At 42.1% G+C, this 23,899-nt stretch overlaps 1 protein-coding gene across 1 annotated transcript in view; it reads right to left on the bottom strand.

The window, feature by feature from the left end:
• mybpc3 (myosin binding protein C3) overlaps positions 1-22,232 on the bottom strand; it is a gene marked incomplete at its 5' end in the record, with an annotated part of 40,373 nt that extends 18,141 nt beyond the window's left edge. The window contains 19 exons of the mRNA XM_084541764.1: positions 1,528-1,667; positions 1,751-1,780; positions 1,870-1,976; positions 2,063-2,228; positions 4,353-4,519; positions 5,900-6,005; positions 6,082-6,206; positions 6,462-6,594; positions 6,699-6,862; positions 8,369-8,395; positions 9,593-9,652; positions 12,249-12,287; positions 13,514-13,562; positions 13,683-13,800; positions 14,206-14,354; positions 14,607-14,684; positions 15,075-15,188; positions 17,145-17,414; positions 22,208-22,232. Of these exons, the coding sequence (XP_084397890.1) occupies positions 1,528-1,667; positions 1,751-1,780; positions 1,870-1,976; positions 2,063-2,228; positions 4,353-4,519; positions 5,900-6,005; positions 6,082-6,206; positions 6,462-6,594; positions 6,699-6,862; positions 8,369-8,395; positions 9,593-9,652; positions 12,249-12,287; positions 13,514-13,562; positions 13,683-13,800; positions 14,206-14,354; positions 14,607-14,684; positions 15,075-15,188; positions 17,145-17,414; positions 22,208-22,232 (2,067 nt within the window). The remainder of the gene's footprint in view (positions 1-1,527; positions 1,668-1,750; positions 1,781-1,869; positions 1,977-2,062; positions 2,229-4,352; positions 4,520-5,899; positions 6,006-6,081; positions 6,207-6,461; positions 6,595-6,698; positions 6,863-8,368; positions 8,396-9,592; positions 9,653-12,248; positions 12,288-13,513; positions 13,563-13,682; positions 13,801-14,205; positions 14,355-14,606; positions 14,685-15,074; positions 15,189-17,144; positions 17,415-22,207) is intronic.
• Between the last annotated feature and the right edge of the window lie 1,667 nt (positions 22,233-23,899).

The raw sequence follows: 23,899 nt of genomic DNA, 5'->3' as shown, positions 1-23,899 counted from the left end.
AATTTGCCCTGAAGAAGGCCACAGAGGCCGAAACATGTTGGCATTTTTAATGGATAGCCAAGTTTAAATAAAGGCTTTTTAATTTATATTCCTTGTGAGTGCCTCAGAATTAATTTATTTGGGTAATACTACGCTCTGCTCTACCTCCACCAGCTACAAAGAAATGTTTTATTATACACTGTACTTATTTATTTATTTATTTTTATTTATTATGGACCGCTCTCTGGAGCAGTTGGCATGGCAACTTGTAGTCATCATGATGTCACATACTGTTTTTATAGCGTCAAATAACTAACTAAACAGAAAAATTGATGCTTATATATACATCAGTATTATATTAACTACCTAAAATCATTTGACATGTATTTTAGTGTTTTGGTTTGGCCCAAGTCCCGCCCACTAACATGTAGGGGGTGGAGCTTATGACCTATGTTGCAGCCAGCCACTAGGGGGAGCTCTACTTGCTTTGGCTTCATTTTAGAGGAGCAGGTCTGCCGTTTATCTTTATACTGCCGTGTCATGTTCGCAACTCTTACTAAAACAGTGTGAACCCTAGTGGACAAAACAGGATTAGCAGTTACTTCTATGTAATTTTCGCACTTTAAACCAAATTAAACCAACGGGCCAAAACTGGACCCTTTGGTGGGCTGCGAACCGTGTGTTTGACACCCCTGCTTTAAGCTGTTAGTCGCACTATGCTCATTGAGCTACGGTGAAAAACAAAGCATGGAGGAATTATTATTATTATTATTATTTGAATGACATCAGTGTGCCCCTTAATGGTTTTCAGCCTCAAAATAGTTAGTTGATAAAGACTCCTCAGCTCATATAACATCAGATCTGTCCCAACAGAGCTTCAAGCTGCAGCATTAACAAAGCTTTGAGTTACACCGATCAGCCATAACATTATGACCACCTTCCTAATATTGTGTAGGTCTCCAAAACATTTGAGACTCATCAGAGAATGGACGCGGGCCTTCTGAAGTTTGGGATCTAGTGAATTTGAAGGTCAGGTCAACACCTTGTGCTGTTCTTCATGTTTTTTTTAGTTGTTCCTGAAGTGTTTTTGTTTGCAGGCTGCATCCTGCTGGGGATGCTATGGGGTGGGGCGGTGCCTGGTCTGGTCTAGGTGGGTGCTACATGTCTAAGTAACATCCACACCAATGACTGCAAGGTGCAAAGGTTTTCCTGTCAGTGGTCATAATGTTGTGGCTTATCGGTGTATATATTTCATGGTGCATGAAGCGTCCTCAGCCTGCCTCTGACTCCAGATCTTACCGGCTGCACTCTGAGGTTGATGGGATGCGTCAACTGATTTGTAACTTAAGGCCTCAGTTCTGTTTTATCCAAAAAAACGTTGAAGAAAGAAAAAGGGCGACTGGACTTGCAGAGTTTCTTGAAGACGTTTCATCTGAGGAGCTTCTTCAGCTCTAAAGGACCAGTGGAAGAGTCCAATTCCTTTTCTTTCTTCAACATATTTTGGATATACCATGTCCTGAAGGACCTTCACAGATGTTCCTGTTTTACCTTCTCTCCTTTGGTCCAGATCACCGTGGGAGCCGGGTCTCCGGTGATGGGGACGTCCAGACGCAGTTTGTTGCCGGCCACCACCACGATGGTCGAATCGGTGGTGCGACCCATGCAGTCCAGGTGGATCTTAGGAGGGTCTTAGAAAGTAAAGGCCAGTGGTTAAAACTGACTGAATTGTAACAGGCGTGGTCCAGAGATTGATTGATTGATTGTTGTGTACCTTGACGTGGCACATAATCAATCTTCACCTCTAGGAAATGCAAGAAAAAAAAAAGAATTTTAGTTAAAAAATAATAAATAATAGTGAAGTTTAACTAAAAGTGAAAGAATCATTTATACCCAAGAAATTGAGCTTAGCAGAGAGGTTGAAGGCGTGGCCGTCTGGAACGAAGGTGTAGTCTCCCTCGTCCTCTGGTTTGACCTCATCGATGGTGAGTTTGTGAATCCTGCGCGTTCAGAGGTTTAGTTCACGTCGCGGCGGGACACGTGCAGCGTATTATTTACTTAACACGTGCGTGAAATGCGTCCTCACCTGCCAATATGCGTGATGTTCACTCTGGCGTCGGGCTTGACCTCCACGCCGTTCTTGTACCAGGTTCCCCTCACGTTCTCGTCCGACACCTCGCACTTGAACACCGCCTGGTCCTTGGCCTTCACCGTGAGGTCGGCAATGCTCTGGTAGACCTCCAGCTCTTTCTCTGCACGGCGGCAAAAGCACGAGCTCAGAAACTGTCGAGGCCTTCAGAGTTTCAGATGATGACGATGATGTGTCAGGATAATATGATGAAAAAACAGATGCAGCTATTGTACGTGTGGGTAATGTGGTAATAATATCCGCGTGCGAGGCGTTTCTCTGTGACTTGTTTCTTAGCAACACACGCGAGGGGGAGCAGTTAATCTGATTTATGGTAGAAAAACAAAGGATATGAAGAGCAGACGCTGGAGCTATTACTGCGCATCATAATGAATAATGTACATGGGAGTTATTAATCCAAAGAGACGAGATGACTCACGCCACGCTCCTTGTAAATGTCGCGCCGGTGTCGCTGCCAGGGAGGGCAGATACGGTGGGAATGGCATTATAATGGGACTACTGGTTTCTGAGCGAGGTGTTGATCCCTGCTGCTCGACGGCAGCTGGTAAATCTTGGCGAGCTCTGAGTTCGATTAGGGAGGATGAACTTAACGGGACTGAGCGGTAACAGAAGACGGGTATCTCCTTGGATGGAGTAATTTTTTCGCTGTTTGCCAAAACATACTGACATTACAGTTACACACCGATCAGGCATAACATTATGACCTAATATTGTGTAGTTCTGCCTTGTGGGGACTCATCAGAGAATGGATATGGGCCTTCTGAGGGTGTCCTGTGGATCATCCCACAGATACTTGATCAGTTTGGGATCTAGTGAATTTGGAGGCCAGGTCAACACCTTGTGCTGTTCTTCGTGTTTTTTTTTTTAGTTGTTCCTAAAGTGTTTTTGTGTGTGTGTCTGTGTCAGGCTGCATCCTGCTGGGATGGCTGCTGCCATCAAGGAGTGTCATTGCTATGGGGTGGGGGTGCCTGGTCTGGTCTAGGTGGGTGCTACATGTCTAAGGAACATCCACATGAATGAATGCCAGGTCCAAAAGTTTCCCAGCAGAACACTGAATTGTCACAAGATGTTATTCACTTCTCCTGTCAGTGGTTAGCACTGATGCCCTCACAGCAGGAAGGTTCTGGGTTCTAATCCATCATAGCCAACTGGTTCCTTTCTGTGTGGAGTTTGCATGTTCTCCCTGTGTCTGCGTGGGTTCTCTCCAGGTTCTCCAGCTTCCTCCCACCGTCCAAAGACATGCTGGTTAGGTTCATTGGTGATTCTAAATTGGCTGTAGTTGTGAGTGTCGCGTCCCTCCAGACAACAAGAAAATGAATGAATGAATGACAGTGGTTTTAATGTTTTGGCTGATCAGTGCATAATGAAGACTCTTTAATTTAAGGGTATTCATAAATCAAACTTCTAATACTTTGTCAAGAATCTCTTACATCCAATAACTTCTTAAAGTTAGGGTTCCCTCCTCTGCAACGCTTTGCCAGACCTTAGACCTAACCTGTCATGTCGGTGTTTTCACATCACCTGCTGACCCTTGACTCAAACTTGACCCATCTCGAATGTTTCTACATCACATACTTTGATATGAATCAAATTACATGTGATTAGATGCAGTTTTATTTGTCATCGCTTGTGTTTACGCAACTTTGCACAAGTGCAGAAGCAGTAAGTGCAGAGTGTGTACATATGGATTTAAATTAAATTAGAACAGACACTGTTCTAGTCTGGTGACTGGTGACAGCAAGATATGCACAGGAGATTATGTGCAGTAGACTATATGAGTAACAGTAAAGCGTCAGTAGTGCGAGACAAAATCCTCTCACACCTCCATTAAACTGCGAATCGAGCGCCGTGTCTCTTTTGAGCCCTTAAATAAAGAGCAAGCTACATGTTAAGACATTAAAGTCAAGCCTAAATATTTTGGGGCAATAAAGGTGAAATTATCTCAACATCCTTTGTGGCTAAACGATTTTAAACCACAAATTAAAGTGGCATTAACACATGAAGCAAAGGCCGGAGGTAAATATGACCAGGCCATTTGTCCAGACCTGTGCCCTTTCTGGTGAAACATACATCTTCTAACTTTAGCTGCCACGAGGACGTCTGTCGCTGCAGCAGCCTTGGCAGAATGACGTGGGCCCTGTCCCAAAGACAGCCGGCATGCCGAGAGTTGCAAGGCCGCGCGCTCAGAGAATTCCTTCAGGGCACTCACGGCACGGCCCGCACTCACCCTGCACCAGGAGCTCGGCCATGGACTCGCCGCCGTTGGTTTTGACCTTGTAGTGGCCGCAGTCCTCCTTGGTGGCCTCGTTGATGATCAGCACGTGTTTGCAGCCATCTTTCTTGAAGCGGTACTTGAAGGACTCGTCCCTCGTCAGTTCCACGCCATCTTTCTCCCTGCGCAGACATACGTGGCGTTACCGTGATAAGGACGCCGTGTCATACGTAAACAGAAAGAACCCAAACCTCTAAGGTCTTCTCGCTATTTTTGGACACACACCTCACTTTGTTGTGATCTGTAAATCATACAGGAGGTGAAAAGTCTACATTTGGGTCGTGCGCTCACATCTAAGCTAGGTTCATTTGCTGACCTGTTAGCATTTAGCATCTTCTGTTTCAAGACAAAATACTTTAAAGCAGCGGCGCGTTTGATAGATTTGATATATATTAATCATTTGGATTTCTTCCCAACACACTTTGACCTTTTGTTGCTTTATTTTGGACTCGCCCCTGTGCACTGTCTCCAACTAGACGAAGGTCACGTGGGAAATATCAAAGTGCTGATGTGACCTTTTCATTGAGGTGATTATTTACAGCTCGTAGCCATACCTTCAGTCTGTCAGAGGGCTGGCATATGTCTGTAAACATCCTCAAAGGCCACCTGCTGAGAGTTTGAGTAACTGTTTAAGAGACTAGAGCAGGGGTGTCAAACTCATTTTAGCTTGGAGGTGGGGGGGGGGGGGGGGGGGGGGGGGGCACATAAAGCCCCAATTTGATCCAGAAGGGGCCAGATCAGTAACATAAGAGCATAATAACCTGAAAATAGCATTTTATGAACAACCTGAAATTTATTAATAAAAATAAGAGCAATTTTCGGTGCATCGCTGCCATCTACAGTTTGGTTCTGGGACACTCGGGTTTTACGTTATGTCCGCAACTCTTATTAAAACAGAGCGACCCCTAGTGGACAAATTAGGAATAGGTGCTAAATCTATTGAAAAATGTGCAGTTAAAGTATTCTATGTAGTTTTTGCACTTTCTTTTTCTCCTTCTCCTCCTCATCTTCCTCATTATCCCCCTTCTCCTGCTTCAACTCATCCTCTTCCTACTCCCCTTCTTCTTCTCCTTCTTCTTCTTCTTCTTCTTCCCCCTCTTCCTCCTTCCACTCCTCCTTCCCCTTCTCCTCACCCTCTTTTCTCTCCTCCTCCTTCCTTCTTCTTGTCCTGCCTCTCAACCCCTTCCTCCTCCTTCTTCTCTTCTTCCTCCTGTGCAAACTCATCCCACTTGGCCAGATCAGACCCTCCAGTGGGCCGGTTTTGGCCCGCGGGCCACATGTTTGACACCCCGTGGACTAAATCGAACCTGATTTAGTTAGATCTGATGGTAGCTGATCTTTTGCACGTTAATGCTTCTTTTGCTTGTGTGGAAACGTCCAAATAAGAAAAGGAAATAGTCTCCGGAGACAGTTTAAGCTTAACACGTAAAGATTTTACATGTTTACTTTTAAGATTTTTGCAGAATTTATTTTTGTAGGGTTTATAAAGAAGCCAATCTAACCATTTAACGTTGGCTCCCTCCTCTGAGACTTCACACTCCAGCTCCACCCGCTCGCCCTTCATGACCATCTGATCCTCCAGGTTCTTTACGATCATGACAGGAGGCTCTGCGGAAAAACAGTTTGATCAAAGTGTAAAGCTTTTGTTTTTAAATGATTATACTTTGCTGGAAAACTAGAATACCTTTAACGAAGAGCTCCGTGGTGCATTTCTCCTCCCCCACCATGCAGCTGTACGCCGCGTCGTCGGACAGGGAGCAGTGGTTGATGGTGAGGTAGCGCATGTTGCCAACGCTCTCAAAGATGTACCTCGACACAGAGCAGGAGGATTTTAATTCATTTCACACTGACTTAACAAACGCAGCATCATTTATGTGAAACAAACATCTTTATTTTAACCACAATCAAAAGAAATGTAAGCGTGTCACTTACTTGCTGGAGATGCAGTGAGAAGAGGAGGCCGTGGATTTGGTCACAAATCATGGGGAGGAATAAAAAGTCATGAAACACTGCTTGAAAATGTTCAGGTGCAGCATATTTGACGGAGCCGAGGTGAATTCAAACCTTCCAGTCGGGTGAAATTCTTGTCCGTTCTTCAGCCACTTCACCTCAACATCTTCGTTGGCCACCTCCACCGCCATTTTTATTTTCTGACCCTTTGACACCTGGTAGGCAGGATCCAACTTTTTGAGGAAAGCTGAGTTTCAGAGCGAGAATAAAATAAAATAAATAAATAAAAGGAATCAGCGCCTTCGTTCACACTCTGTTAGACTCAGACCAAGCGGTGCCTCTCACGCTGACCTTCACTTTTCTTCTCGTCCTTCTTCATCTTCTTCAGCCTCTTGAGCATTCCCCTCAGGTCGGTGATGCCGTACTGAAAGGCGATCTTTTCAAATTCTGACACCGGGGCCTTGCTGAGGATCTCCCACACGTCCACATCGGGCTCGTTGCTCACTTGGATGGCTCTGACGCACAGAAACCAGCCAGAAGAGGAAGATTACAAACGGAAATTTACATTATGGATATAAATGATAGGAAGCAGACTGTGTAATTTGTGCATATCCAAATCTTGTATATTTTATTTTATTTTATTATAAAAGTATTAATAAAAATGTATAAAATATATTTATTTAATTATAATTTTAATTAGAATTTTTATTTTTACTAGTGGTTTTCAAGATTATTATTATTTTAATTTTAATTTTTTGCACCTAAGCAACTGTGACCTCTATTTTCCATGTTTTTCCATGAGTATAATTATGCTCATTTATCCGTCATAAACAAATGATTATTTCTAATATTTTTCATTATAAATGTTTTGTTCTGGTGACGCAGGTGTGAGCTTCAAACAAAGCTCCAATACTATGCAGAAATACGATATTAAATAAGGTCTCTTAATTATAAGAGATGTAAGAGTTGTATTTATCTATTACTGTTTAGTCTCTGGAGCAGGGGTGTCAAACATACGGCCCGTGGGCCAACACCTGCCCACCAGAGGGTCCAACCTGGTCCGCGGGATGAATTTGCAAAGAATTTTTTAATAAAATTTGCACATATTCCTGATTTGTATTGCAGACATAATACAACACTGAGACCCAGAACTAAAGCAATGTGCTGAAATTGCACATAACTGTTCATAAAATGTTTTGTGAAAGGATAATTCATTAAATGTAAATATTTTTATAATGTTCTTTTTAGCACTGAAATGATAATAAACAGTTGTCTTGATTTATGGTTTATTATGCCATATATTATTGGTGTGGTCCGTTTGAGCTGTATGTGGGCTGTATGTGGCCCCTGAACTAAAATGAGCTTGACACCCCTGCCGTAGAGGGTCATGGGGGGTACTGGAGCCTATCCCAGAAGTCACTGGGGCCCCATCATGGAGCTTTTTATTCATTTGTAGGTGCTGCATCATTAGTAACTGTTCCAGTATTGAGTAAAACCTAATTTAAATCTAATTTAATTTGACTTAAAACAATGATTTAGTTGCACCGTCTCCGTGAGCTTCGTGCCACAGACTTCTTTATTGTCTAAGTTTACAATGCTCACTTCCTTTATGTACTTGTTTTCTTGTCTTTTTTTTAATTAGTTTACTTCAAGTCTGACTGTACACCTGACCCTCCAGAGTAAAACGCTTTTTAAATACATTTGGCATTACCACAATGCAATTATTTCAACTTTTATGAATGACAGGAGCACATTACTGCACTAAGATAATAGAAAATGAACAGTACGTCGTTAAGTGAGGTTTAAAATTTCTGTATTTCAGTAAAAATCCAGATATAACATATTGTATATTGACTTATTATGATTTGACTGAGTTATTTATCATCATTACTCTACGGACAGGTCTTCTTTTATTTATCCCAACATGATTCTGAAACAGTACAGTCAAGTTTTCACGTGAATAAACAACACACACAAATCCACATAAAGCTTCCCAGGCAGCATGCCAGCAGTTTCCTTACCGATTGGAGGATTTTAAGAAACTGCTGCTCATTCAGAGGTAGAACCCACGAGGCGAAACAAACCAGACAAGTCAAAACACAGCATTTAGAAGCAGTCTATTGAATATATTAGACCTTTTCAAACAAATCTTAACTGCGCTGAAGCCAGCCTGCACACACTCGGCCTGAATAATAATGTCAGTCAGAACACCATGCTTTAGTTGAACTCTTATTAGTTTTTATTTATTTTCTTTGTGCATAAGGGACAAATACGTGTCTGCTAATGGAGAGTTATGAGCTGGAGTGATCTTTAATGTGTTGGGACTTGTGTGATGTTTCATAGAAGAAGAAGACTCATCAGGTGAGTTTTATGATGTAGAATCTCAAAAAATATACACAACATGAAAGGTGAGTAAATCTGAGTTATTGTAGAGTGAGACTGATCTAGAATGGGTTCAGTGTTGAGATGAAAGTGAGATAAGATAGGGTTACTTTACAAGTTCATTACATCACCCTAAATTACACCGATCAGGCATAACATTATGACCACCTGCCTAATATTGTGTAGGTCTCCCTTGTGCCTCTTGTGACTCATCAGAGAATGGACATGGGCCTTCTGAGGGTGTCCTGTGATGTCTGGTAACAGAATGTTGTTAGTGGGGGCCTCTGAGGGGAGGGACCTCTGTGGATCATCCCACAGATACTTGATCAGTTTGGGATCTAGTGAATTTGGAGGCCAGGTCAACACCTTGTGCTGTTCTTCATGTTTATTTTTTGAGTTGTTCTTAAATCGTTTTTGTGCGTTTTGTGCCTGTGTCAGGCTGCATCCTGCTGGGGATGGCTGCTGCCATCAAGGAGTGTCATTGCTATGGGGTGGGGGTGCCTGGTCTGGTCTAGGTGGGTGCTACATGTCTAAGTAACATCCACGCCAAAGAATGCCAGGTCCAAAAGTTTCCCAGCAGAACACTGAATTGTCACAAGATGGTCGATGTTATTCGCTTCTCCTGTCAGTGGTCATAATGTTTTGGCTGATCGGTGCATCATTCCGAGTTAATGTCCACGCTCATTCGTCTGCAGGTCGATGTTAGCATGTGATCAACTTTTAGTTCACAGGTGCAGAAGTGAGCTTACTCTCTGAAGATGAAGAAAGGTCCATAAAAAGTGTGAGAGAGAGAAAGAGATTCATTATTAGAAAATTGTATTCTTAAAATCGACTGAAATTACTTTTATTTTGTAAAAGCTTACCTCTTTTTTAATAAGGTGCTGAAGTCCAGCTCTCCTGAATCCTCTTTTCCGTCCGTGCTACTGCAGAGATCACAAAACATCAAAGCAGCTCGTATTTCATCCTCATTACTCCTCCACAGACCAGAGACGCGTTAATACGACAATAAAACAAACAAACCAACAAACAAAAAGAACTTTGTGCAACGTGAATCATTTCCTGTTTACTCTTGCTCCGGTGTGCAAGTGTAGAAGGATACCTGATGGCACAGAAACTAAAGTTAGGATGAGTTGAAAACAGTGAAATAGTGTTGGATGGAATCAGTCCATAGAACTGAAAGGAACTGAGTGGATTGATGAATGAATGAATGAAGGAAGTGAATGTTCAGGCAGGTGTTTTGCTGGAGAGACAGGTGTTGCCATGTTTAAAGAAACAGTCGTAATGTGGGGAAACACGGTTGTTGGTTCCTGCTTTCACCAACTGTAGTTATCAGTGTTAGTAGTTAATAGTTGGTTTAGCTACTGTCTTAGCTTATTCTGTTTTTGTATTTTGTCATATTTTGTCTTTCCCTGCTGCTGTAACACCTTCATTTCCAACCAGGGATCAGTAAAGTCTTGTCTTGACTTGTCTTGTCTGATCTTATCTGACCGTGTCTGGTCTGATCTTATCTGATCTTGTCTGGTCTAGTCTAGTCTAGTCTAGTCTAGTCTAGTCTAGTCTAGTCTGGTCTGGTCTGGTCTGGTCTGGTCTGGTCTTGTCTTGTCTTGTCTTGTCTTGTCTTGTCTTGTCTTGTCTGATCTTATCTGATCTTGTCTGGTCTCATCTGATGTTGTCTTGTCTGGTCTTGTCTTGTCTTGTCAGATCTTATCTGATCTTGTCTTGTCTGATCTTATCTTATCAGACTTTATCTTATCTTATCTTATCTTATCTTATCTTGTCTAATCTGATCTGATCTGATCTGATCTGATCTGATCTGATCTTATCTTGTCTTGTCTGATCGTATTGTATTGTATCATGTCTTAGACTATCTGATCTAATCTGATCTGATCTGGTCCGATCTAGTCTTGTCTTGTCTTGTCTTGTCTTGTCTGATCTTGTGAGTGTCTATGGCCCAAGTGTTTTCTGTGGGACTGATTTTGCACGAGTTGCTGAGAGAGATCATTCTCATTGGTTGTTCAGCTCAGGGAACGAGGGCACAAGAAGTTAAAGTGAAGAAAATAAAAGTTTAAAGGGTTCACAGATGGATCTTTTTGTATCATGATATTGTGTTTTTATAATGTTTTTTGTGTGTGTGTGCGTGTGTTTCTTGCTTAACTTCCTGTGTTTCCCCACTCTTTAATCATTTGATTGGTTTCTCCTTGTGGCTCCGCCCTCATTAGTTTCACCTGTGTCTTGTCAACCCCTCAGCCCGTGTGTGTATATATAGTCCTGCCTTTGCCTTTGTTCTTCGTTTTGCTTTTTATTTGGTTTATTTGTTGCAGAGCTTTTTGTTCCTCACCTTGCAAGCTTTCACTAAAGTTAATGCTCCTTCCACCCCTTGTGTCCTGAGTTTGGGTGCTAGCTTACCACTAAAATATTTTCACATGAATATCAAGGATGAATAAATTTTAGAGTAGTGCTGATTTGGTAGAGGTCAGCTCTCAGTAGCTCTTAATATACTTCTTTTCTTCAAAGTCTTTGCCTCATTTCCTAACATTTTCACCTTTTATTAAAAACCTTTGGTGAAGAGGCAGGAAACCCAGAGAGAGGCTGTTTCCTGTTTCCTCTTGACTCCAGCCGTCTTACATTAATCTAATCATCTCCTTGCTCCAGATAATAACGCGCAGACTTCAACGTGTCGTACTGTAAGCGCTCATTGATTTCTTGGACGCATTCCCCCACAAAAAAAACTGCACGACTGTTTCCTTTAAGCCATGAGCAGCTGTCGTCCAGGCAACAACAAAAACACTCGGGGGTTAAAGAAAACGCGCAGACGCTGCACGGCACGGTCTGCTTGTGGCTAATCAGTGGGATGAAAGATAAAGACAAAAGGTTCGACTGCGTGTTTGTCTCCTGCCTCTGATCCGACGGCACGATTAGAAGGTGAGTCTCGGAGGGTGAGGAGGGGGGGCGTTGTGTGGTGAGGTTACAACACAACCATAGCATGACTTCCTCTGTGTAGCAACCCTCCCCTCCCACCACGGTGGTGGAGGATCTCGGCCACTGAAAAGCCTGTGTGTCTTAGCACATCGTGCGCTTTCAGTCTGATCAAACCACCGTCAAAGCTCGCTGTGCTGCCGGGGAGCTGTTTGTGCAGCTGGTTTGATCGGAGGCCCAGGAGGAGATCAGAGAGAGCTGACAGATACAGGTTAACAGATGAATAAACCAAATCTGTACATGAGGAGAGTTTAAAAGTTAAGCTGCCGTGATATTTATCGTTCAGCTCTCTCCTGGTCTCATCCTTCGTTCGTGCTTCTGTAAATTCTGCTAATCGGAGGCCGCAACAAAACCAACACTTGCTTGTTTTTTTGGTTTTTTTTGTGTGTGTGTGTGTTTCACTCGAATGCGGAGAAGAAACAAGCCACAGAAGAGAGAACGAGTCTCTGATCCCGGTCCTGGTTTCTCTGTTGGTTAACAATCGGAGTCCTCACAGTTTGGAGTACGAGCCTCCGTTGTTGCAACAGACACCTTTTTTAATACCTTGACGCTGGTCCGCTCCTCTTCTTACCGGCTTCGCTCCTGATAGGTTAGCATTTGCACAGTTATTTCTCACATACAGCACGGGTAAACAATGCCACTGTAGTTCATTAGCAACTGGACCTGACCTGGCATCAAATCTCCACGAGGTCAAACATGTGCACAAATATACACCAGAAGAGTTCTTCAGAAAGTTATTTAAATGATTTCAAGTCAACAAAAAGATACAGAATAGGAATCATTCCCATTAATTTGTGCAGCCTCTGAATAATCTTGGGTTTCCAGTAAAATTAGAGCTTAAAAAATGCAAAATAAAGCAGCTTCCACCTTAAAGGCTGCATAAAAGTGTAGTTTGACTGCGTGAAACTTTAATTTAAAACCAAGGTTTGAAAACTTGATTGTGCCCTGGAGTGGAATAAATGCATTTTTACACAGTGGAAACGAATCACTCATTGCTTTTCCATGATATCTGATTTTGGCGAATTAATGTTTTAATCTATGAAGGATTTTAGCTCAAGTCAAAAGTTATATACACATATATTTAAGGAGTTAGAGAGACTTAATGTAACGGTTTGCATAAGTTCTGCAAGGAAAGGAAACTGCGTTTGACAGCTGTGTGATTCCTCCGAAGATATTTAGAGTTTAGGATGCACCTGAATCTGAGTCTCCCTCCCGAGATTTTCATTTCCTGACAAATTTAAATTTAAAACAGAGGTTTAAAAACTTAAGTTAACATAATCATACATATTTAAAGAATTTAGCGTGTTGTTTTTAAAAGATTCCATGCTATACCAACGAAATAATGGTTCTCTTAAGTTCTGCAAAGAAAGGAAACTGTGTCTTTTCAATGCACCGCACACGTGTCTATTCTATACTCAAGAGACTTTATTTCTTGAGAAATATGAATTTAACGCTGAGATCTGACAACTGAAAAAAGACGATCAGGCATTGGAGTGGAACAAATGCTTCTTTTTGTAAGCTATCTTTATCTTTACACAGTGAAAGTTAACATTTCTGATCTATGAAGAGTTTTAGCATACGTTAAAAGTTATATATGTATGTTTATATATATATTCAAAGAATTTAGCATGTGATTTTTGCAAAGATTCCCTAATACACTAAGTTCTGCAAGCAGTTTTAACCAGGGAGCATATGAGTTCAGGGCACAGAGGTCAAATCAGATCAGATCGCAGTACTAACTGCTGATGGATGAGGAACATCTGCATGTAGTCTATTCAGTCATAACGAAAACATTCACTCAAACTCACGTGCGCCTAAAGGCTGCTCTGATGTCCAGACCTTCGACGGCGCTGGCCTCTGAAAGTCAGATCAGAATCAGCGATCGGCAGCAATCACCGTGATGAAAAAGCAATCAGAAAATAGACAGTGAGAAAAAAACAGGTCCTAAACAGGACGCAAGGACGTGGGTACGCTCACCGTGCACGGCCAGTTCGAAATTGCAGCTGTCAAACTTGTCCCTGGACGAAACCTCACACCTGTAACCTCCAGCGAAGTTAGCCTTGGCAGCGATGATTTGCATCTCGAAGGTGTAGACCTGAAATGACGCGAACGGAGACGTGAGAGGTGTTTAATGACAGAATTTGACACCGCGGCTCCATGGATGAATCATGTCGCACCACGGCTTTTTATTGCTTTCATTATGAATTTCTTTTGCGGGTTTGATGGGTCTCTGTCACAACATCACTCTTGAGGTGGCGTGTCTGCAGCCGATCATGTTTACAGGATGAGCGTCTGAGGCAACAACTTGCCCAACTCGAGGTGAGAAGGGCACGGCTTGACAAACACCTCTGTTGCCTCAGTGTAAAACTTGACAAAGTGCGGTTTTTAAACTCGGTTCATCGGCGTGTCATTGCGCACCGTTCGCCTTCGCACGAAACGCGGCGTTTAACACGTGTGCGTCGTGTACTGTCGCCAAAGGCCCTGTTAGCGTTAGCCTCACCTTGGAGTTGCGGTCGTACGTCTCCTTTAGCTGCAGGTGTTTTCCAGACTTGCTGGCGAGGTCCATCCACTTCCCCTTGAACCATTTGACCGTGGGTTTCTTCAGCAGTGACTCAGCGTTCACTTTAGCCACAAACGTGATGTTTCCGCCTGCACAAAAGTTTAGTTTGCACTGGATTCTCAAATCTAATGGAGCTCTAAGTTCCAATTTTAAAGTGAAAATGACCAGTTTTTGAACCTATTTCACATTTCCCAGCGATTTGTCTGTCTCTCTTTTTGAAATGAAAGTATATTAAACCTTGAATAGTTTAATCTCGGGCAAATTGTGACATCCACCGCCAGTTCTACGATTTTCTCCACACACTTTATTCCTGTATCGTGTGGAGCCATGCACTCACTCACCCACAGCGACCTCTCCGCTCTGGGGTTTCTCCGTGAAGAGTCCGGTCAGATCCTGCCTGGTGTCCGGGGGCTGTGCATCTGAAGGTCCAGCAGGGCGAAAGCAGAATGTCACAGCATGAAGTTAAAGTAGATAAAGTAGATAATGACATTTAACACAAACACTTTGTGCACAAAACACGGTATGCAAATAGCAGCCATAGATTTAGCCTAAAATGCTGGTTGAACAGGTTTCTACGATTGCAGATTGTGCAAACGTCCGCTGTTAAAAGGACAATTTTTCATATTTGTTCATCTTGATTTGTTTATTGATGTGAATGACTAGACTATTGAGGACCTCTTGTTTAAATACGAAAAGAGAAAACGCATCAATTAGACATGCAATACTTTTGTATGCAGACAACTAATCGTTAATGTCTCGTGAATAAACAGTGTGAAGAATGAGTTAATGCTTGGCACACAGTGACTCACCCTCGGCTGGAGGAGGAGGGGCGGAGGTTTCATCCTGCGCTGGTGCTGCTGCAGGCGAATCAGAGGCCTGTTCTGGCTTCCCACCGGACTTGGCAGGAGGCTCGACTGGAGCTTCTGCGTTTCCATCGGCGCGACGGAGACAACAAGGCACAAAGTGAGACGCACAGTACAGTGATGGAAATAATTACACCGAGCCCTCACTAGAAAAAATACCCCAAAGAGCCAAGAGCTCAAAAAACCCATTAACACGCAGAGATGTGACAAGTCTGTTCCCTGGCAAATATTTCTTATCTCTTATCGCGTTCGAACGGCCGACTGATTTTCCGCGTGTTATCAGCTGCCTCTCATGTCTACCCGGAGCGCCAGTCAAGTGGTGGTTACTCATGAGGAAATAATGTGCTGCGCGAGGGTCAAGGTCGGCGTTCAGACAGCGTAAGGGGGGATATGATACGAGCCACGGACAGCTGCGGGCGGTCGCCTGTAGGTCACGGGGTACATGTGTCGGCCTTTCTTCAAGATTTGCTTACAGCTTATTAGATCCAAACATCCAAGCGGGTCACGCTGACAGACTAATGACGCGAAGGTGTTGCTCTGTGACATGCTTAGCACGCGTAGCAGTGTTCACTATAGATGTAGTGGACAAAACGAGTGAGTGGAGGGTTTCTCGGAGCTTTCTCACCGTTGGACTTTCTGGGAAAGAAGCTTCTTGCAAATACGTCACAGACACTTGGGTTTGCTGCCAAGTCTTCGTAATACGAGAAGTCCTACTTTACTTGATGTGTCTTTGTCAGAACTTTAATAACGGAGGTCCTTTAAAGAGGCTTGTTGCAACACCTCAAGTGGACACAGGGACAGCTAGCTTAACAGCTGTTACATACTCCGCGAGAAGCGAGAAGTTTGTCCTTGCAGCCCTTGTTTGGGAGTTCTCGCAGCTTGTTCTCAACGCATCAGAACTTTTTTTTCTTCGCTATTCTGCAATTGATCAAAAATTGGAAGTGGCCGTGGTTAATGCGGAAATGCTGAAATGCTAGCGGCCGCTCTGTGCTGCTCACAGACGCTAATATTCGCAGTGTGGCCGCTAATCTCTCCTGGGTAGAGGTCGGCACACTGTGTGTGGGTGCAGGCTGAAAGAACGACATAATCTGACGGACAGTCGTCAAAACGACGTCCGAAAATATTAAGAAAAGTGCCTCTCGTTGTTCGTCTCCTGCATCCTAGCTTAGCGCGTGTGACGTATGCTGCAGTGGGAGGGCGCTGTAAGAACTTCCCTTGAGTTCTACACTTGAGTTTCTAAAAGTATGAATGACCTGGACAGAACGAACTTTGTTTTGGTTCTTGCAGGCCTTAGAGTGAGAACAAATTTCTTGCTTCTCACAGAGTAGGTAACAAGCTTAAGGTGCAAGGTCGTCCTTGCACAGGCTGAAAAATGAAGCTGAAAAATGAAGCCAACAAGGAAGCACCGTTCCTCAAATGTCCCCCTTGAGGCTGGCTCCTAGAGCGAGTCAGTCTCAGGTTAAAATGTCGGACTTTGCAGCCGAAATAAACACAGTAACAGGCTTTTCCTTCATGCAAAGTGAAAAAGAGTGATTTCTTTTGTGAATTTTTAGATGTGCACTGATGAAACTGGCAAGATGGCGTCAACCGGCGCCATCGTCAATGAGCTGCGAGGCTGCTCCTCAAGAACCACATGGCTTGTATCACACAGGGCCTATTTCGCTTTCCTGACAGTTGCTTATCGGCGCTCAAGGTAGCCGCTCGCCCCTGTTTCCAGACTTCATGCTAAGCTAAGCTAACTTGCGCATATCAAACTTATGTGGCAGGAAAACAAACAGTGTATTTTTCCCAGAATGTCAAACACTGTCAGAAAGGTGCAGGAGGTGAGTTCATGTGCAGAAACATCCAGTGCATGCAGTGCATCAATTATTTTCTTCCTCAGTGCTTCTCTGCATCCAGTGCTCCCTTTGTTTTAAATTATTTTTTTTTGTGCTTTGTGCTCGGTGACGTCTACGCAGCTTGCAGGTGAGCGAGCGGAGAATTCAAACACACAGCTGCAGCATCAAAGTCTCCCACCTGGCTTTGATACGACCTTCAGGTCAAATTTGACCTTTGAACCGCCGGCAATCACCGCATAGACAGTGGCGTCTTCTTTGGAAACAGCTTTTATAGCGAGGGAGTGCTTGTTCCCGTCGGCTGTGATAACGTATTTGTCGCCGCCGGCAATGTCCTTTGAGTTGCACTGCCACTTTACTTTAGCGTCAGGCTTCTCGGTCTCAGCTTCAAAGACCACGGAGGACCCCTCCTCGGCCTCCTGGGTCTTTGGTTTCTTGGCAAATGCTGAAACTGAAGGGAGTGGGTTCAAAATAAATATATATATATTTTAGCTCCTTTGTAAAACATGTACATATATGCTGTCACGGTGCAATACAGACACTCCATATGAATTTGATCGTGGTGGGAAACCATCCAATAGCAGATAACAGGTCGTCTGTCTGACATCTAAAATACTGTCACTATTTAATCTGACTGAAACCTCATCTCGGGCGTTTTCAAGCAAATGTCACGTCTGCAGGAAGAACAACACATATCCTGTAACAGGCTGCAGAGTTAAAGAGAGAGAGGATGACACAGGGAAATAGGCGGAGGGGGGGAAATTAATATTTAAGCAGAAGCAGATGAAGAAGAAGACTCATGTCATGAAGCACGGTGGGGCTTCTAGCGTTGGAAATGCCCAGTGCTGTACAGTCTGCAGCTCACTGGGTGGGGCTAACGGAAAACCAATGAACCTGTTTTTTTTTTCTCTCAACCTCTCAGACGCATAGATTAATAATAACTCATGTTTGTGCAGTTTTCGTATTCTCCAATACGATTAAAACAACACAATTAGAGCTTCTCTGTCACCTGAAGGGATTCATAAGAAGTTAAAATGACATGGAAATATTAAAAAAATCTGAAGGAATATTCAGGTGTGGCATAATTATTTGATGTTCTTAAGATAAATAACAGAATACTCAGGGAATCTGAAGTATTAAAAGTTAGATCTTCTTTTAATTTTAATTGTGCAGACAGTTTTTAGATGATCAGTGTGTAAATACTTAAACGCATTGGCGTAGCTCTGCTGCAAATGCAACAAACTTTACATGAATACATACATACATACATGTACATTAATAGGTTTCATTTACAAAAGAGCGCTGTACTTCCTCAGTAGATGCAAAGTGTGAAACTACCAATACTTCACCACAGTGCCTCATAGCTACGGTCCGGCTGCCATCGCCTCAGAAGCTGTTAATCAGTGCAGGATACTGTGGCTGAGAGCACAGCTCGAGCAAATTGAGGAAACGTCTTCATCGCTATGGCAACGCCTCAAAACACCACTGAATACATGAGCACAACGCAAAACAATCATGGGAATGTCTCCAGGGAACCCAAGAAGTAGGAATACATTTAAAAAACAGTATATGTACCGATCAGGCATAACATTATGACTACCTTCCTAATACTGTGCAGGTCCCCCTTGTTGACTCCAAAACAGTTGTGTCTCATCAGAGAATGGACATGGGCCTTCTGAGGGTGTCCTGTGGAGTCTGGCAACAGAATGTTGTTAATGGGGGGGTCTTTGAGGGGAGGGGCCTCTGTGGATCATCCCACAGATACTTGATCAGTTTGGGATCTAGTGAATTTGGAGGCCAGGTCAACACCTTGTGCTGTTCTTCATGTTTTTTTTTTAGTTGTTCCTAAAGTTGTTCCAGCATCCTGGCTGCTGCCATCAAGGAGTGTCATTGCTATGGGGTGGGGGTGCCTGGTCTGGTCTAGGTGGGTGCTACATGTCTAAGGAACATCCACACCAGTGAATGCCAGGTCCAGAAGTTTCCCAGCAGAACGTTCAATTGTCACAAGATGGTCAATGTCATGACAGTGGTGGTTAGCACTGATGCCTCACAGCAAGAAGGTTCTGGTTTCTAATCCATCATGGCCGACTGGTTCCTTTCTGTGTGGAGTTTGCATGTTCTCCCTGTGTCTGCGTGGGTTCTCTCCAGGTTCTCCAGCTTCCTCCCACCGTCCAAAGACATGCTGGTTAGGTTCATTGGTGATTCTAAATTGGCCGTAGGTGTGAGTGTGAATGGTTGTCTGTCTCTCTGTGTTAGCCCTGTGATAGACTGGAGACCTGTCCAGGGTGTACCCCGCCTCTCGCCCCGTGGACAGCTGGGATAGGCTCCAGCAGACCCCGTGACCCTTCACAGGACAAGCAGTTACAGATGAATGAATGAATTTATTTCTCTTAATGTTATGGCTGATCGGTGTATATATAATGTTTTCTGTCTCCGAACTGTGTGTCATTAATTTAAAGTTAATCTACTGTGGGGGTCTTGCTTTGTGTTGGAGTACTTGCCACTCTTGTTATCAGTATTTCCTGACACATGTTTTCTTAAGTTTTCTTGAGCCACGATCGTTTCATTTCAAAAACAAATCTTTCGCTACGTGGAAGTAAACCGGACCCAACAACATGAAGCCAAACCGCGCATGATAAGAATAACATCTGGAACATTTGCAGCGGTGTGAAGTGATTTACGGGGAGCTAAATGATTCAAAACGCACCGGCAGTCTGAAAAACTATCAGCAGTAAGTTTAAAAGACCAGCTGCTGTTTTTTGGAAATGTTACAAGATGTGCTCAGCAATGTCATTGTGCACACTTGACATCTTTAAAAGGGGGGTGGGCTAAAAATAGTGAGTGTAACTGACAGCTCTGACAGTATCTGACAGTATCTGACGGTTGAACAGTTTCACAGTTACACAAAGTGTTGGAAATCATAAAGTGAACGCTGTGTCCAGGTCCACATAGCATTAAAACAAAAAAAAACACAACACACAATACAAAACAAAATGTGTTGCCAGACGACCCAACAAGTGTGGGTTTAAATATAGGATGCCTGTGTAGCGGACTAATAAATGAGGCTGGCAGACCCTCGGCTGTAACAGGGGCGCAGGTATCAGGGATTAGCTTGACGCTATTTTTGTGACCGTGGAAGCAGAGGAAGAATGATGTGCCCTTCTTGCCATTCATGGGGCTTTACCTTTCACACCTCTATCTGGCTTTAAGCAAACAGACCTTTCACCTCATCTAATAATACATTTAGAAGACATAAAAAGTATTTCTGTTGTATAAAGGCCACGGTGCGTTGAGCTGAAAGTCATCGACAGAACGAACTGTTGTAGTCTTTTGCGTTTTATTCTCAACAAACGCCTGTCTGTCAACAGCTGTGTGTGGCAGGGTTTAGACACATAAGTGGGGGATTAATGTGGGTTAAAATTAAATCCAATATTCAATATAACACAAACACAAACACTATGGTAAGTATTTGTGGGACAATAACAAAATAATCCTGTCAGTAATGTATTGCTCCTCCCAACCTGATGTCAACAGATGTTTCTTCAATTTGTTTTTCATGTGTCTGGAAGCCAAATGGACTTATTTTAACAAACAAAATAATATAACTTTTTATTTATTTAGAAAAACGATTAAATCCACATAATAATGTATTTGATTTGAATTCGTTTTAGTTTTATTACTTAATTATTTATTTATTATTATTTTTCTAGTTATTCATTTTTATTTTTTGGGGATATTTTTATTTAAATCTATTCAGTCTTTATTATTAATATTATTATATTTATTTATTCTTATTTTTATGTTTTTGGATATATTCATCTTAATCTAGTCAGTCATTTTTATTAAATTTTAATTTTAATTTAATTTTATTTAATTTTATTTTTTATTTTTATCTAGTCAGTCATTATTATTAATATTTTGCTATTTTTATATTATATTTTTTATATCTTTTTTGATATATGTATTTCAATTTATTCAGTCATTATTATTATTTTTATTATTTTATGTATTTATTTTTATTATTTTTGTATATATTCATCTCAATCTATTCAGTCATTATAATTAATATTATTATTTTATTTATTTATTATTATTTTTCTAGTAAAGAGTTTCTCTATTTCCTGTCTATTGTATCTCAATAAAAACAAAAAAAAACAGTTTGCATGCTGTTGATAATTATGGTCAGTAATCTCTCTCGGCTCCCGATGATCATAGCTGCTACTGTCCTGAACAAATCCTTGACACCAAAAGGTCACAGTGGAGCTAGCCATTTAGGCCGCACTGTGTCATCTGACATCCGATAGGTGGTGGTGGTGGTGGTGGTGAGTGGGTGTTTTGGGGGAAGGGTGGGGTAGCCTTCTCCCTCCGCAAACCGCTGTTCATTCCCGCTCGGCAGCAAGAAAAGAAAAACTGTGGAAAGTCATTTGTCAAGTTGGAATCCGGGTCCCGGCATTTTGGGATCAGCGGGCCATTTTGTGAATGCAGTGATGCTGGAAATGTGGCGAGTGTTCGATTTCACGCCGGACGATGTTTCCACCTGGGCCATGTGATGTGTAACTGGGTTCCTGGCGTAACCGTCCCACCCCTGGGAAGGGACGCTTTGAACCGAGGACACAAACATAATTCCATGTAGTATGTTCTGATTTTGGCTCCTGGCTACGTCACAGGCCACTTGTATCACCTTATCAAGCCAGGACATATATTTGAATGCTGCGCCTGGGCCAGGGAACTATTAGGAATATATTTTATGAGGCACACGCAGGGCATTTTACCAACAACTTAACTATTTTCTGGACTATTTTTAAGATCTTAAATTGAGGACTTGAACATTTTTTCCACTGTAGTATGACCAAACATCAGAATTTTTTAATTATGACACAAAAAACACAACAAATACCTACTTTCCTATCTCTCAATCAAACACTATGTGACTCTTTCTAATAAGTAACGATGCACAGATGTCGTGTGAGCGGCTGAGTTGCGGTTTATCGTTGCCTAAGAGGGGCGGGGCGGGCCTCAACCCAACGGGGCATTTTCTCACACATTCATGATATCACGTTGTTTAAGGGTGAGATAGGAAATTGCACAAACCTTTATGACTATATTTTTTCAGTTGCAGGACGTTGATAACACAATAATGAGAAGCTGGAAATCATGTGGTCTGTCTAACAACGGGGAGCGTGAAGAGGATATGTTAAAAAGTTTGGTTCTATCTCCTTAAAGAAGCTGAATGAGGACTCTTACCTGGTTTCTTGACCGGCTCTGGCATCCTGAATGATCTCCTTTCCCTCAGCGGCGTGACTCACTCTTCCTAAACAGTGTGCTGTCTGTCTCGCCCCTCTGCCTTTAATAGGGGTCCCGTTCTCAAACAGCCTCCCCTTCTTCATTGAACCATCCCACCATCTCCTGCCCAGAACAATGTCCACAAAAAAAAAAAAAAAGACCCCCCCCACCCATCCAGCCCCTTGCCACGTCCAACGTCAGGCTATATTTCAACCATCCTTTCCTCCAGCGCCTCGGCTGACTGATAGGCCTTGAGAGGGAGGGGAAGGGATGTAAGGCCGAGAGGTTAAATTTAGAACGTAGCATCCAAAATAAAAGCTGTTCGCTCTCCCAACATCTGTGCCGCACCCAGTTACCCTGTGAGTCTAACAATGAATGCTACGCTGGTAGAGTGTGAGACTTGTTCTCTCTTTAGTCTCTGTTCTTATTTCATTTATGCTGGTTCCTTTATCCAACACAAACTTTATGATATGATATATATATGTGTTAAGGATGTCTGTCTAGTAAGACTAAAGAAGTATGAAAGTAGCTCAGAACTATGCTATGCTATGCTATGCTATGCTATGCTATGCTTTAGCATTATGCCATATTATTCTGATTTCATGCAATACAATACAATACAATACAATACAGTGCTATACTATACTATACTATACTATACTATACTATGTTATGCTATGCTATGCTATGCTATGCTTTTCTAGACTATACTATACTGTGCTATGCTATGCTATGCTATGCTATGCTATGCTTTTCTAGACTATATTATACTGTGCTATACTATACTTTTCTATACTATGCTTTCATATACTGTGCTATGCTATGCTATACTTTACTATGCTATGCTTTGCTTTTCTATACTATACTATACTATACTATACTATGCTTTTATATACTGTGCTATGCTATGCTATACTATGCTATGCTATCCTTTGCTTTTCTAGACTATACTATACTATGCTAAATTATACTGTGCTATGCTATGCTATGCTATGTTATGCTATGCTATGCTATCATTTTTCTTATTCTATAATGCTATACTACCATATCACACTATGCTATGCTATGCTATTATACAATATACAATTCTGTACATTACTATACTACATTATTCTATATAACACCAGACTATACTGTACTATGCTATGCTATGCTATGCTATACTTTTCTATACTATGCTATGCTATGCTATACTTTTCTATACTATACTATGCTATACCAAGCTTTTCTATACTGTTCTATGCTATGCTTTGCTTTTCTATACTATACTATACTATACTATACTATATTATACTGTGCTATGCTATGCTATGCTATGCTATGCTTTTCTATACCGTTCTATGCTACGCTATGCTATGCTATACTTTACTATGCTATGCTTTGCTTTTCTATACTATACTATACTATACTGTACTATACTGTACTATACTGTGCTATGCTATACTATGCTATGGTATGCTATTATTTTTCTTATTCTATTCTATGACACTACTATGCTACACTACCATATAACACTGTGCTATGCTATGCTATTATATTTATATATATTCTATACATTACTATATAACATTATTCTGTATAACACCAGACTATACAATACAATACAATACAATACTGTACTATACTCTATACTATGCTACTGTATGATGATTT

Source organism: Chelon labrosus (assembly GCF_963514085.1).
Source record: "Chelon labrosus genome assembly, chromosome: 3".
NCBI classification, from domain to species: domain Eukaryota; kingdom Metazoa; phylum Chordata; class Actinopteri; order Mugiliformes; family Mugilidae; genus Chelon; species Chelon labrosus.
Note: the sequence above shows the minus strand (reverse complement) of the source record. Positions and strands in the feature narration are given on the sequence as shown.